Raw genomic sequence first — 16,316 nt, 5'->3', positions numbered from 1 at the left:
TGGGGCTTGCGACCCATTGGCAATAACGGGCGTCAGCACCGAGACCCCAACAGCGGTGTCTGACTTAAAGTCGATAGTCTGTCGATATTCTTACCGGCGCGTCCTTGGAGCTTAAGGCCACGGCGAAAAAATGACTGCTGGAGAGCTGCAAAGAGAGCGCGTACAATGAGCGAAGAGCTTGCTAAGAAGGCGAATATAGTTCATTTTCAGTAATTGGAGGGGGGGCGTATAGGGCGTATTTCAGCGAAGACCTGAGTAATTGTTAAAAACAGTAAATTGCGAGAGGTAATTTTGCTGCGACACAACATTCGAGCACCATCAAAGAACGCAGGTGGTCAACACTAATCGGGAGCCCTCCTACTTCAAGATCGCGATACTGAAGGTCTCCCTGTTGCCGGGAGCTCCGCGTGCAGGCTATTGGTGCTTGGTTAAAAGGCTATTGGTGCTCAAAACCTCGGTGCTGCTTTTTGGCTTTTCAATATAATGAATCAATGTAAAACTTCGCAACGCTGTAATTTAAGCGAGTCAGTGCTTAGTCCACGTTACATGACTTGGTTGTAATTTTGAGCAGAAACTAACAACAATAAAAAAACCGGAAGCCGATGGTTCTGGCCTCCAGGCTTTCCAGTCGGTGACCTCTGGCCTCTCGGTGCCCCTCAAGGTACGGTTCTACTATAGAAGCGAGGTACACGCGTTCACGTGCTTGGCACGTCGTCGATAACGACGCCAGAGCAAGCACCATCGAATGATACAGCCGAAACCGAACTAGGTTGGTTTGTCTTAATTTATTCAGGGCACGTAGCCACCGACCCACCGAGACGGCTGACCGAAGCGTTTTTGTCTTCACGCCGCTTCGGTGGGCGGCTTCGCTGGGAGGCACGGTGCCAAGAATCTCTCAACCAGCGCGCCGGAGGCGCGTGCGGGACGGCCCGCGAGCGTGCCAGTACCCCGCGGCGGTGCGCTGCCGAATGCGGCTCTTTGGAGCGCTGCCTGGCGCTGCCGTGCGTTTGCTTCAAGGTCCGTCCAGGTGGCGCTAGCGTCCAAGCGCGCGTGCGGCGCGCCGTCCCGCGAACGCGCTCGCGGCGCCGTCGTTCGCGTGTTGTCGATTGGCACCGGCGCGCGACTGGCGCGCGCGCGTTTTCGCCTGGCGAAGTAGCAGCGCGTGGTAGTTCTGAGCTGTTTGGAGCGTCCCGACGCGGCGTTCGGCGCCAGAAGCGTGGCGAGTCGCTTCGCATTCGGCAGTTCACGCAGTGATTAACGGCGCGCTAGGGGTGTCGGGGGAAGAAAGCGCTCCGCGCTTCGAGAAGCGCGCGTGCGTCAAGGAAAACTATGAAGACGTTGTCTTCGTCATTTACGTCGTTGGTGTGCCGACGACGCGCGCACTGAGGTGACCCGAGCTGACCGCCGACATGTGCCGCGGTGCGGAGTTGACCAACAGCAGCGGCGACGCGCTGTCCAACGAGACGGCCGCTGCCGAAGCGCTGGCCTCCGCGGCCGCCGGCTGCTGGGCAGGCATCAGCTTCGAGACGGCCTTCAGGATTCTGCTGTACGCCATCATATTCGTGTGCGCCGTTGTGGGAAACTCGCTGGTCATCATCACGCTCGTCCAGCGTCGGCGCATGAGGACCGTGACCAACGTGTTCTTGCTCAACCTGGCCGTCAGTGACTTGTTGCTGGGAGTATTCTGCATGCCCACCACTCTGGTGGGCAGCGTCCTCAGGAATTTCGTGCTTGGCGCGGCCATGTGCAAGCTTATACCTTACCTCCAAGGTAAGTGCTGTTTAGTTTTTCTCCCTGCGCTCTCGCATGTTGCAGCCTGAAAATGTTGGCGAAGTTGCCATGGTACCCCGCGATTTTCAACCCCGATCGTTAAACGGGGCAGTTTTAGTTCGCTGTTGATTAAAGCTGCTTTGCTGGTATTCTTTAATGCTTCCTGGATTCTTGTTGGGTTGTTGTTTGATCTTGTCGTCGCTGTAGCTAATGGCGCGTTTTGGTGCGTGAGATGAAACATTTCCAGTTGTCTTAGATGGCTGAAAATTTTCTAAAGTAGTACAGAAGTTCTATAGAGCAGCTTTTTGCCATTTGAAAGCGCAGTGCCTTCTATTGCTGACGTGTGAGACGAAGGTAAAACTCCCCGATATACGTTTGATAGTTGTGTGGCGAAACCCGGTCGTTCCTTGTTTTTTTTTTTTCTACCTTTCTTCTTCTTTAATTTTTGCTGTGCACGAAGTACTGCTCTTCACTTTGCGCAGACGTAATGTTGCGGGAAAAAGGTGGGCACGCATGCAACTTTCGAAGAAAGAACACGGGAGACTTTGTTGACAAAGCTAGACAAGTTTCCAACGGCTACATCGCAGCGAACATTTCTCGCAGCACCGTTGGTAAAACGATATTTACCCTACCCTTTAGCTCACCAAAATGCGGCAAGTGGCTCTAGTTTTGCATCACGGGAACTTCAAGCTAAATTTGTCTTCGTCAAGTATCACGATCACCTCCCGCGGGTGTCGTGATTGATATTGAATACTTGCTTGTTTATTCGGCGCAGCAGACTCCTATGTTATCTTTTTTTTTTTTTTCAAATCTCATATTGCCCTTTGAAAGGCCTTTGAAGATGACTAACCTAAAGGAATGAGATCAAATTAAGCTACAATGTCTGACGCAAAAGTGTATTCACATGTGACTAATATAGTCAGAGCAGTGTGCCACACGAAAACACCATTCCAACCGCGCAACGTTTCAACAACACTGTCATTTGTTATTGACTTCGTCGTGCCTAGTAGTTGGTGACCTGTAGACTCGAGTGACGCTTATTGGACTATCGTGAAACAAAGTTTATATTTTTCCCAACTGGTCGACACGAGCTACTACAGGGTGCGACTCTTTATTCCCTCTTAGAAGCACTCTCTTTTATTGCATAGACCAATAATCGTTTGAAAGTGAACATTCTACCGAAGTCAGTCTGTTGAAGAGCACTTGAAGAGGTCGATTCCCGAGGGAACCACCGCCATTGCCGCACACCGTATCTGTAAAAACCTGCTGCAGCTTACCGAAGTCACCCTGATGAAAGAGTCGGAAACCTTGGGTTAAACCTAATAAATGTACGTGCTTAGTTGACGTCTCTTAATTAGCCTAATTAGTCAAATAGAAGAAACGGCGCAGAAGCTCGAACAACGCGAATCTGCGGTGATTTGGTACATTTAGCATGCTTCATTATTCACGAAAAATTAAACGATTCGCAATCAATCAGAGCACCGCTATTTGTGCAAACTTTCTCGTATGCCAATCGGCTGAAAGACTTGTGTCTCAAGGCCGCGAACTTAACATTCAATGGGCTGTAACTGCTGTGCGGTACATTTTGGGCGAATCAAATTTCGTGCGTTCTCCGAAATTCGATAAGTTATACTTCAGGGTCACTCTATGACTCACCTTAGAGTCTGAGCAGACCCCCAGTAGCTCACAATAGAATTAATTAACCTTCGAACACTGAGTGCAGAGGAATTCCTGTAATCTGCCCGAGACGGCCTGCAACACGGTCATACATGCCATCCAGGATCGGGGCACTTAAAACACATGATTCACGTGGAGGCTGTTTTATACGGCAAAAAGCACAGCCTTTCTCTCTGAACGCTAGACATAACAGTTTGAGAAATCACTCCCATGGTATCTAAAGCAAAGGTGAATTTAACGCATATGAAATCCTGGATCGTATACAGTGCCTCAGCTTTCAAGACAATGCAAGCATCCCAAGAAAACACTGGTCCTCAGAGGAATATACGCAACAATGGTGTTATTTTTGTTTCGCCAAGAATGTGGTGCAGTGAGATGCAGAATTCTAGTAAGGGTGCGAGTGTTACGATGCCCTTGCTATGCTTTGAAATCTCGATCGTCGCTGTCATTTCGTCTTACGCAGGAAAGCAGGGGCCAGCTGGCCGTTGCCGTCGTTAAAGCCTCTAGCAGTGTTCAGCGGTATTCTTTTTTCCTTTCGTTATTTTTTTTTCAGTAGCGATTCATCGAAACCAATATGCAGGAGAGCTATAAGATTAGGAATTAGGCCCGTGCTTTACGGGGCGTCAACAGCTGACAAGCTGTCGCTCAGTTCATCGGAGGATTCGCCCCCTCTCTCACGATTCGCGCCGGCCAGTTTCTGTCCTTGCGGTTTTTCCGGCTGCACCAGGATAGAACGCACGATACAGATCTGCGAGACGTGCAAGGAATGCGACGTGTACCGTCAGGAAAACACGCGCAGCCGATCTGCGTCTGGGGGCTTTCTACGTGCGCTTTGCACAAGATGTGGTCCTCGACTGGAAGGGGCGTGCGCTTGCGCTGAAGGCTGTTTTAGCAGATGACCCTCGCGGAGCCGTGTAAGAATTCACGGCGCACGGACTCGGGAATCGGTGCGGTCGCGCCTCTAGTATGTTGGCACCAGCTTCAGCTGCCCCTTCGATGTGATAATAATAATCGTACATGAAGCCACAATAGCTCAACACGATACCTTGAGGGTTGGTTAAAATTATAGAGTTTAACGCGCCAAAACTACTCTCTGATTATGAGGCACGCCGTAGTGGAGGACTCCGGAAATTTCGACCACCTGGGGTTCTTTAACGTGCACCTAAATCTAAGTACACGGGTGTTTTCGCATTTCGCCCCCATCGCAATGCAGCCGCCGCGGCCGGGATTTGATCACGTGATCGACAGTTGATTACCCAGCTGGGGCAGTTGGCTTCGCGTTATCTGCGCGAAATCGGGAAAGCAAAATCGCTAATGTGAACTTGCACTAATTTTTTTTTTTGCGCTGTATTCTTCGCCGTGACTGTACAGATTGACCGTTCTCGTAAAGCAGGCTGTTGCTGGGCGCGTTCCCGTGTCTGATGCAGAGCGCCCTGACTATGCATGTGATATACCAGACTACGCATGAATTAAGCGGTGCTATATTGCGTCGCTCTTTTTCCTTTCTGCCTTCTTTCTTTTTCTTTCTACATTCCTTAGTCGCTGAAGTTCATTTTGGACGACTGGTATAATATATACAGCCCTTTTGAGGCCTATTTTCCCCGGTCTCATTACTTAACAACCAACCATGAGCACAAGGGAGGACACACAAAAAGTCCAGCTGAGCAGTCGTAACGTCGCTGTGTTTTCTTTTCTCTTTTTTTCATTTCTTTCTTAGAGTTCCACTAGTGACGGCGCGCGCAGCCGCACTAACGAACTTGAAAGCGATGCAAATGACGTCAATGCAATCTTTGCTATGACGGGTATATCTACAGCGCCATGTGGGTAATAGCAAAAATAGTAGCATCGCATTTTGTGCCGCGGTTGGTGCAGCATAGGTGACCGCCTGTTCTGATTAAGTTTAACCGCGCTATTCGCTTTCTGCGATGCTCACTGGTTCCGGCGACAACGGCCGAACCGGGGTCGTTCGAGGCTATATCATGCGTGAGGTGAAAGTAATCGGATTTCCTGTTGGGATCAGAACGAAGAAACATGTGTTATATAATGCAGCAATAAAAGAGCGTTGCACAACAGCCGTTTTCAGCAATAGGTACCGTGTATGCTGGACGTTGTGACGCTTGCTGCTCGCTCTTCATGCTTGCAGATTGCTGTGATCGTTGTCTTTTTCGGGGTATTCATTTAGCGTCCGGCTAAGCACATGCACTGGCAGGCATAGGGATGAATATGTATATCCACTCACGGAACATGACCGGTCGGGACAGGGAAAAAGAAAAGAAGAAAAACCATCAAAAGCAGCATCTCTCTATGCTGAACGCAAATGCTTGCGGAGATGGCAATTAAGCTTGCGGTAAAGTGTTTGCAACCCTACCGGCGGTCGGTCTTTGTAGGCTAATGTGCTCTCAGTTTCGTCAGTAGAGCAAAGCTTGTCGTATACGACGGCGCTGTGAGCGACCTCGGAAGCAATGGGCTTACTTTTGATTCTCGCACGAGGGCCGATAGGAGGCCTTCGGTGGCTCTGCGATCGGCGTTATACATGCGGAACCAGGTGATTCCGATTTCCGACTTCGTATAATGAAAAGCGCATCCTTCCCGACCCCCTCCACCCCAACCCCAATTATTCTTTCCAACAGCATACCTGTTGATGGGTGTGCGTGAATTGCTGCCTTTTTTAAAGATACGTACTCAGGACTCCTCGAAAACTACAAAATTGGCTGCTATAGGGACCTTCTACGCGGTGCTGGCGGTGGTTGTGGTGGTCATGGTGGGAGGCGTTATAGCTACAAGCGGGTTCAGTCTAGCAATAGAGGCCGGCAATCGATGCGCCTGAGCGTCTCTTTTCTTGTTACTGGGTACTCACCATCTGTCGAACATGCAGTTCAATGTCTCTAAGAAATGTGCGAAAAATAGGTGAAGCTTCCTTGCGGGCCTTAGCAGATCCTTGTTTGTGTTTCTGGAATGATGTTCTACAATCTCCTACGCTGTCCAAGACAGTGGTTATGATGCTCGTGTTGGCAGCCGCCTGCCGATGCGAATGAACATCCGTCTTGGTGTTCAGAAGGAAGACTGAAGTGTCTCTGTCATCGATAAACATTTAGCTTGCGTCATCGCATGAACAGCCTCCATCATCGCAGAAACAGCTATAGCGTTTAATCTGCGTCATCGCATCGACAAAAAGGATCGAACAGTCAGAGTGAATAGAAAAGCGGGTTGAAGTTGGCTCGCGTCGCGAACTTTTACAAAAGCAAGCTCTTCGCTCGATAATCTCCCTGCTCAGCGCGATCGATTTGCTTCTGGTGGGCTTTTGAGCACAGTGGTGCTTGCGAAGAGAGAGAAATGAAAGAAAGCGATAGCCCAGACTCTAATAAAGTAGGCGACGCTGCTGTAGGTGCACCGAAGATATCAGGAATGCGGGCGCGCCTGAATAGAACCATATTAATGAAGATATGATCGATGGGTCAGGAATGTGATGCGAGTCGAACTCGCTGCGGATGTAAAGGGAAAGGAAGTGGAACAAATAAAGCGGTAATGTAATGGCCCTTGACTAGCGCCGACTTCAAGAGCTCCAAACGAATTGGCTCCACTTCAACATGGGACCTTGCATGCGACTTTCGAAAACTAAACAATCCTTGGTTAAGCGGATATATATATATATATATATATATATATATATATATTGCAAGATGTGTTGTACCTCTTCGATCCTGCATAAAACGGTCTCTAATCCGTGGTAGGTGGTCGTTTTTACAGCGAATCTGTATGTGGCTAGGTTCTGGAAAAAATTGCGTGCGTCTAACGAGCCGTGTAGATCGAGAATTTCTCCCCGTACGTGCGCCGATTCCGAAGATAGTGCAATACCGGGCCGGTCTGCGGTGGAGGTGACGCAGGCGTTAAGCACTCCGCCAACTTGCAGAAATAACTTTAATAACTTACGTCCAAATACAACCCGTATCAGATATTAAGCTGATAAGAACACATAGTACGCTTTGACCCGTGTCGACCATGTCTACGTTCGCACCGCCCTCTCTTTGTCGGCGTTCCAAGCGATTGCGTGTCTCCCTTCCTTTCCTTCCCCTCTCCCGTATAGTGGCGGTCCCGTAAGCGTGCTGCCTGCCAGGCCCGAGAAGCGGAAAGAAATGGGAACCGTCCATGTGGTCCCGATCCCGCAAACTTGGTAGGATTCACCGGAGCAACGACCAGGTTTCAGAGGGAGTTTCCGGGGAACCAATTTTGTGTGGCCCGTGTTGTGTGTGATCGCCTGCGGTTTTCGAGTGACGTCACAACCATTACTGCACTGCGACACGTCGACCAACGCACGATCGCCTTGGCTACGGTAAAGCAAGTGTGTGCCCTCAGAATGCTGTGAGGCGCGTGTCTGTTCATGCTGTTGGGACTCGTTAGTAGAAGCTGTCGTGCCGCGTTTTGCAACAATACATGCATATGTATGCCCCTCGGTGCGGCATCACGTTCCGAGGCTCAATATCGTACAGGAGCGACTAGTCGCGTCTTGCCTTCCAATTATGTGCATCCGGCGTTTCACGCGCGGCAATTCACAGTTCGCCATTAAGGGGCCCACATACGCAGCTTCGCTGGTCATCCACTTCACAGAGTGGAATGGCAGTGAAATTTTATTCAATAAGTATGGAAGAAGGAAGGAGGAATTTTTTTTTTTTCGCGGGCGCCTTATAATTGTCTAGCTACAGCTGCTGACATATGCCTCTTTAGCGCACTTTTTCTTTAGAAATTAAATGATTTCAGAATAGGTCCGGAACACTGCGTTGCGTTCTGTATAAGTGTTTTCCTACAGGCTCCGATGAAAGCGATAGCTTGAGAAGCTTGATTGTACATTTTAGCCTTTTTCCAGCGTCCTACTTTGCATTACAGTATAGCGAACAGAATAGTTTGTGTCTTCCCTAAAAGACGCTAAGCTTGATTACAGTCCTCACAAGCAGCCAATATTGGCTCTTACAATACTTCGCAAATATTGGTTTGCGCGGGATGTGCGTGACTAGAACCGTTCTATTAATGCTTCTAGCATACCGAGCAGGTGTTCTTGAACGGTATATTGAACTGTATATTTAGACCTATTTTTCGCTATGCGGGACTTTTATCCTTTCTGCATACAACGCTAGACTTTAATCGTCGCGCGAACGTGCGTATGTACACGGAACGTCTAAGCAGGGGACGCCCGTCTCTTTTGAAAAACTCCAAGAGTGGCTTACTGACAGTTTAAAAAATAATACATATGGCAACCGGGCCATTTCTTTCTTTCTTTCTGTCATTTTTTCTTCAAGGATATATCACCCCCGTTTGTTAGTGTAACAATGAACCTGCACTTAAGCTGTTTAAAAAGGGAGTGTAAGTAGGCGCATTACTTGTTTCCACTCCTATACTTAAGTTGTCTACGTTTTTTAAGTTGTGTACATTCATCCTGCGTCCGGGATCGCGTACATCTTTTATTCAGAAAACAGACACGAAATCGCGAAAAGAGCGATCGGTTCCACTGCGTCGCCCGCGAATGAAAAGAACTTTCTCTTATTTAGGTTTTACGAAGACAAAACGAAGTACGTGTCATTTACCCGCGGAAGTACTGTATGTGGACGCGCTCCTTTATGTTGCCCAACTTGCGCGGCGCCCATTTCACAGGCATGAGCGTCGAGTTCACCTCAAGCATTGTATAACAAAATAGTCTCACCGAACGCGGTTAACCTCTCGGCCTTTGCTTATTCGTATTTCTTTCTCTAAATTAGTAGATGTGAGTGACACGTCCTGACAAAGCTGGCAATATTGTAAAGAATACCCGCATAGAGAATCAGGGGCTGAATTCACAGAGCTTCTCCTTCGTAAGTGTTCTTTGCCAATGGCCGGCTGCCTTCACTAATTGTGCGCCCAACATCAGGATGGGATGGATTTTGCTCTTACAAACAATTTAAGCGTAACAAGTTCTTGTGAATACAACATTCACAAAAACGTTCTTAAGCTCGAACTGTTCGTAAAAGCGGATGCTAGACGATGCTATCGCAGGACATTGTATTATGATGATGGGTCGCGTTTATTTACAGGATGGGAGATTCAAAGCTCAAGGTTGGCCACCTACGGAGAAGCTCGCAGTACAGCACATCTTCGTCTTCCTCTTCTACCTTCAGTTAGCGCTTGCTGACTTGCTGTGACATTACTTCGCGCTCCGACGCGGAAACTCAACTTCTGTCAGCGAGGATGGGCGGATGCTGTGTCGATCGTGTGACGAGTACGTCTATTCGGTAGCTCAATTTTATGTGCCTTCTGAGCAAAATCAAAAACTTTATCGTGTCTGACAGCAGTGTAACTAGGGCTCGGTGTTTCTGCGAGGATGAACAATTTACGGACTCAGATGAATAATTTAATACCTATAGCTGAGCGGTTTCGTCGGTAAGAAACACCACGCGATGCGGCACGAGGATATTTTTCTTCACGCAAGGCAAACGCAAGGGCTGAATCACAACGTCAACTGAACTCGCGTTGGCGTCAGAAGCATTAACTGACGCACGCTGGCTGCGGACCAAGCCGGTAGAAGGGCATTTTGAACTACGACGAGGTTGTTTCGACGGCAACCGGGTTGCTGAACATGAGCGGACAAGAGAATATCGTCTGCTTCGCCATCTATAGTAGCACGAAACTCTTGCAAAAAATCAATACCAAGGATTACATCGTGCGTAGAATGAGCAATGACTGCGAATTCAGCCTTGGACGCCTTGCCAGAAAAACAGACAGACACCGTGCACACACCAATTGGGCGCAACAGCTCGCCGCTCGCCGCCCGAAAGCTATCAGGTTTGCCCCAACAAAACATCACTTTGGAGCCAAGTCGTTCGTTAAAAACTAAACTCATCACCAAAGTAGTTGCTCCTGTATCTATCAAGCCATCGTGGGAACATCGTCGACAAGCACATGTACCCTGTTTCGAAGCGTTGAAACTGGTAGAGGCGTACTTGTGTGCAATGGGGTATGTCCAGCGACCTCATCTCCATCGGCCGCTCCAGCTAGTTTCCCGGTGGTGGGCATGACAGCCGGGGCCCTGCCCGTCGCGTTGGGGATCGTCGCTAGTAGGTAGCGTCAAGCTCCGTAGGGTAGCCAACCGGACGTTATTCTGGTTAACCTCCCTGCCTTCTACTTTTCTCCTTCCTCCCTCTCCGCACAAAGGCATATCGCTGCGCAGGTTGCGTTGGCACATATGGTCTGCTGGAAAGCTGGAGTCGAAAGCCAGTGGGTAAGGTGGTTGGCTGCGTCGTGGAAATGTCATTGGTCGCTGAAAAAGCGTTACAGGCTGTCGGCATTAGCATTTTAATAAGGTTCACGTCTTTTACAATAAGCTCGTATACATGTATGTGTTTATTTAAATGAAGATAAGAAGGGAAGGAGCAGCCATATAATGGTTACTGGAGTGGAGTTATCTCAAGAATTTAAATGAGGCCCGCCTATTTTACTCGATGAACTGGGACATGCATAAACAGAAGGCGAGGGCAAGTTGCATCGTATACTATATATTGTTACGCTAAACCCTACCACACACGTTTCGCCCCGGATGTGTAGCTTAAGCACTGGGACGGTGCTTCTACTGCCAGGAGGTCATGTTACGGAACAGCCGCCGCAGTGTGGCTGCATTGAGGAGAAGGAAGACGACGTGTTCGTGATTGAATTAGGGTCGCCATCCGGGCCACCGTTGTTGTAAATATGTTGTAAACAGACTTGCGCATCAGCTACACGTAACAATATATACTGAGTCCCGCGATCGTCCACTTTCAGAACTAAAAGCTTTAGGCCAATGCTCCGAAAGAACATCCGCGTTGAAGGCCTTACTCGCGCTATTTAGGTTCTTGCGGTCTACGGGGCTTCACGACAGACTCTAAGAATGCCGCCCCCTACCGCTCTGTAGTGTATGCGCTTTGTTCGTGCTTGTCTCCCTTTTTTTCTATCTCCCCCTTCCACTCTGTTTCTCTTTTTATCCCTCTTAACCATTCCCCCTGCGCAGGGTAGCCAACCGGAACTACCTCTGGGTAACCTCCCTGCTTTTCTCTGCATTATTTTCTCTCTCTCTCTCTCTCTCTGCATATGCGAATGTACTGCGTTCCAAACGCGTACGCGAAGCCGCCCAACCTTAACAGGCGTAGACGTGATGAAAATGCACAGCCGACATTACACATGCGCAGAGATACAAACGTCAAAAACGGGCTTAGTCACTTCGAAGCGCAAAGATGCGCATGACACACGTATCAAACAGCAAGCGCGCATAAGTACAAATGGTGGAACGTAGTTGCGCTTAATAATTAAATTGTGGGGTTTTACGTGCCAAAACCACTTTCTGATTATGAGGCACGCCGTAGTGGAGGACTCCGGAAGTTTCGACCACCTGGGGTTCTTTAACGTGCACCTAAATCTAAGTACACGGGTGTTTTCGCACTTCGCCCCCATTGAAATGCGGCCGCCGTGGCCGGGATTCGATCCCGCGACCTCGTGCTCAGCAGCCCAACACCATAGCCACTGAGCAGCCACGGCGGGTCGTTGTTGCGCTTACGTGGTGGAGTGCCTAATATATGTCTAGCATGACTGCACCTTCAACGAAGTTTTCAAGTGCGTTCTGTGCTTTTCGTTGTGTTATTTTGATGCCCAAGGACGGAACAATTTTACAGGTCATGAAAGGACGGCGGGGATCAAATGCGTGCAGTTGTTGTTCTAGCAGATGTCTGTGCTTGGCTTGTTTTCATTTCTGCTTGCATTCGTGCATGCCTTGATGGCCGCATCCTTGGGATGTAACACCATCTTTGTTTCTCAGTGTACGTGCAACTTGTTTCACTATAAGTGAAATAACGCTGTTTTATTATTTGCGCCGTCTAAGCGTGTACACGAATTCTTCAGTTTTATACGAGCGTCTTGTCTGTGGCAACAGTGAACTCTTACAGCTTGCGAGACGTTGAGCAGAACGCTGTCACTCACATTAAGACTCGACAAACGCGCGGGGCGTGTTCTCTCTCTCTCTCTCTCTCTCTCTCTCTCTCTCTCTCTCTCTCTCTCTCTCTTTCAGCCACTCTCGGTTCGGCTTGTCCTCCGAGTAAACCAGGTGCGCGTCCACTGTAAATGGGTACGCAAACACAGCTCTCAGTCAACGAGAAAAAAGAAGGAATCAAGGAAAGAACAAACCAAGAAAGAAAGAAAGAACGCGTAAAGCTGAATTACGGGCCTTGTGGTAGCGACCGATATAAGATTGCCACTTTCTTCTTGTTCTCTCTTTTTTTTTTCTTTCAAAACTTCTCCAGTACCAAAAGGAGTTTTCTGTCTGATGTGTCGTAATATAATGCTGCCGTATAGATACCGGGCCGTATTGACAAAAAGCTCTAACGTAGAATTGTTCGTATGAGCAAGAGAGAGAAAGAGAGATGATAGTGCTTTTATTTACCAGAAAGGCAGAGAGGTCGACCCGAGCTGGTGCGCTTTACGTAAGGACATATGGCAGCCAATCTCGATGCTAGACATATTATGGAAGGCAGCCTACAGATGGCAAAGAATAAGACTAGCGATGTGGGCGCGTTGGTTTATGTCCCTGATGTAAAAATTTCTGCAGCGCGAAGCACTAAAGTGCGGAAAGAAAGGTAAAAAAGGACGAAGGAAGAAGGATTGCAACAGGACAAACACGAGCGCTCGTGTTTGTCTTCTTGCAATCTTTTTCTTCCTTCGTCCTTTTTTTGACCTTTCTTCCCCCACTTTAGTGCTTCGCGCTGCAGGAATTTTACACAAATGGCAAAGAACGCCGAAGAACGTAATGGTTTGTGAATTCGTCTCCCGTTCGGGGTGATTTTATCCTATGATTTGTCTTTATGAGTAGCATTTCGTTCATTTTGTATATAGTACAATCATTTCGGGACTGTTTTCATTTTTTATTACCGTCAAACGAGAACTCCAGTGAATAAATGGATGATTTCGCTTCTATCGTGACCGATAAGTAAGTACTCTGAGCGGCGACTCACAGCAAAAAATTGAATTGGCTCTGCTATTGTTGAGTTCGCGATTAGTTTTTGCTAGTGTTTAAAGATACATCAATCGGAGTAAAATTCGCAGGAACAACTTATGTGTAACAGCTCCTACAGTTGTCGTGCTGTACAAGTATTCTGTGAGTTGCTTCTCTATAATTTGCTTCGGTTGGCTTTGTCTTTAGAGCTGTCAAAAAATAACCGAAAGGGCACACCGGCGCGAATGTTTTGTTATCTAACGGAGGAGCGCGATATTTAGCTTACCACGCGAAAATGTGTTACGTTGAATTGCAACTAATGCTAGAGCGTACCACAAGTCTGCACTCGCTTTTGAAGAGTATTCGCAGTGCTGAATTGGTTAGCTTGAAATTTCAGGACCGACAACACCACAAGAAAAAACCCCTTTGCTGGGGGTTTCCTTGTGCTGGATCGATTGATTTCTCTGATCACATTTGAAAGGTTTGCGAGTTTCTTCGTCAGCTTTTGAATGAATGTTTGATGTTTAATGGCGCCATGGCCAGGTATGGCCAAAGAGCGCCATGCTAGTTCGTCAGCTTTTCGACGACGTTCGGCCGTCATATTATTTCACGGAAATGAATTTATGCGGAAGTTTTAGCTCGGGGGCTCCTTTGAGAAGTTGTTTGAGTGAAAAGTTTAAACCAAAGCACCCAATTTGCTGAGGTTTGTTACATTTTAAATAAGAACGTAAAATCTGGTGACAGTCGGAAGGGGATTATATATTTATGCTCTCAATCTTTAATACGAATTTTAGGAGGCCGCAAGTTTGCAGAAAACGAAACTATCAAGTTTACAACTCTCCAACTCAGCAATGATAAATGACATAAGGATCCGCCTTTTCCATGGTGCGACGGCGCATGCGCCCTGCTCTAGGGAAATTAGTCGCGAAACGTTTTGGAAGGGATGCATGCGCGATCTGAAATCAGCGGAAAGGCCCCTGAAAGAAAAAAAGGAAAGCACCCGTACGCGCACAGCGGCAAACACTGATGCCGTGTACCGCGTTGGAACTCCACTGGTAGCTCTACGTCGGTGCGGTGCTGGAAACGTGCATATCGTAAGACTGTAACTCCACTTTAAAACAGAAAGTGGACAGGGCTTCGTCCGGACTGCACCGCGAACCATGTAGCTGCCGTCTTGCATTGGTGGCTAGTAAATTTATTGAAAACCTCAGCGTTACACTTTGGCGATACTTCAAGAACATCACATTGCTGTCGAAGCCTTCTTGGAGCGTAGGCCCTCTCTTGATGGTGGTGGCAGCGCGTGCCTGACTTCACGTACTCATTGAAGGCGCGGTAGCACTGGGTCGATACGAGACGAACGAGACCGAAAAGATGCTGACGCCAACGATTGGCCAACTATTCAGCACAGAGTGTCGCTGAGACCATCTTATCATAACGGGCTCACAACGACGCATCCGACGGGCGCGAGTTGTCGTAGCGCGGCAGGCTTGCTTGTCGATGGCACCGACAAAATCAGAGTACCGACCATGATCGTCTGACCTAGCCCCACGCAATCGGTAGCCGAACCTTTGATAACGCGATAGCCACTGCCCCTTCGCTTGTAGATATAATTATTTGCACTCAAAATGTCGAAACATGGCTTCTACATTCAAACGCAGAAGCGACCCTGTTTGAGCGACCCTGTTTAGCGAAAGTTGGGTTAGGCGTAGCCCCGCCCAGTTCCTGCACCCACTACCGGTAGACCTGAATTTAAATATAAGCTGCTACGACGAGGGGGATTGTTGTTATAGTTCAGCTGTGGCCCAATAGCGATTTGATGACTACTATTTACTTCGCACGCTGCGTACACAATAAGCGGCAAGCGGTGACACAGCGCAGTGCTAACATCTGTCCGTCACCGTTACCGAAGGCTGCCGGTCACATCCTCAAGGTATGAGTGGGTGTGTACGTGTTGTTATGCTGACACATTTCCTAATTCCAGAGAGGCACTCTTTGCCACCGCGTGAAACAGGAAACAAAACAGACAGTGCATTCGGTATACAGCAGCATAAACAACCGCCTCGGTCAGTTACCAACGGTGTCGTCGATAGCATCGACGTTTTCGCGAGAGAACTACACGGCCTATAAATGAGCGCTTATGCCGAGCACAGTGTTCTCTGATGATACTTTATGGCGCGCATAAACTGTAAGTATGAAGTTAACGAAAAACGAGAATAAATAATCACAGCCCGCAATATATGTGTCTGGGACATAGTTGAATTTGTTAAAGTGTCTCGGCGGCTCATATTGACTCGTCTCAGGGTGGAACAACGCGACTCATATGCGCAGATATATATGTTTCACTTCCTTTGGCATTATTTCATACCATAATGCACCGTTTCCACAATATTTGAAGCTAACAACGATCTGTGGCTATAGATGTCAACAAATGCACAGCTTCGGCAAATCCGACGTGGAAGGCTGCACTCGAGACTTCTTAAATATGCCAAATCTGTAAAGAATGTGTAAGTGGAATAAAAAAAATCGAGGTGCAAGAGCAGACATCGGCGACAAGAAAACACAAGGAAGCCGCATCGGCAGACGGAATTCAGCAAGCGCCATTGGGCAGCACTGTTAGCACCGCAGTGCCTTCAGGCCTGCTCACCAAGTAGTCGGTGAGTGCTACAAGACTTCCAGGAACGATGCACGCTGCCACGGAGCAGCCACTAATAATTATGTGAGCTCCACGAAACGCACAACCGACGCACACTCAACATGGGCACGGGTACACAAATTAACCGGCGAAAGCGCCGGTCTCTTTCCGAAGCGTTTCCAGCGGCCTGCGGCAGAGGGCAGCACAGGAACATAAAAAAAAGGCGGGTTCTATCAATTGCATATGATAGTACATGTAAAG

General features: G+C 48.3%; 1 protein-coding gene and 1 pseudogene across 7 annotated transcripts in view; one reads left to right on the top strand and one right to left on the bottom strand.

Moving 5' to 3' along the window:
- Positions 1-1,096: 1,096 nt before the first annotated feature.
- LOC126537162 (cholecystokinin receptor type A-like) overlaps positions 1,097-16,316 on the top strand; it is a 204,647-nt gene continuing 189,427 nt past the window's right edge. For all 7 annotated transcript variants that reach the window (XM_050184336.2, XM_050184335.2, XM_050184332.2 and 4 more), the window contains exon 1: positions 1,097-1,770. In XM_050184336.2, the coding sequence (XP_050040293.1) occupies positions 1,410-1,770 (361 nt within the window). In that variant the 5' untranslated portion in view covers positions 1,097-1,409. The remainder of the gene's footprint in view (positions 1,771-16,316) is intronic.
- Positions 7,270-7,448, bottom strand: LOC126537222 (U2 spliceosomal RNA; annotated as a pseudogene).

The sequence above is a fragment of the Dermacentor andersoni genome, chromosome 4 (genome assembly GCF_023375885.2).
Source record: "Dermacentor andersoni chromosome 4, qqDerAnde1_hic_scaffold, whole genome shotgun sequence".
Lineage (NCBI taxonomy): Eukaryota > Metazoa > Arthropoda > Arachnida > Ixodida > Ixodidae > Dermacentor > Dermacentor andersoni.
This window is presented reverse-complemented; position numbering and strand designations above follow the sequence as displayed.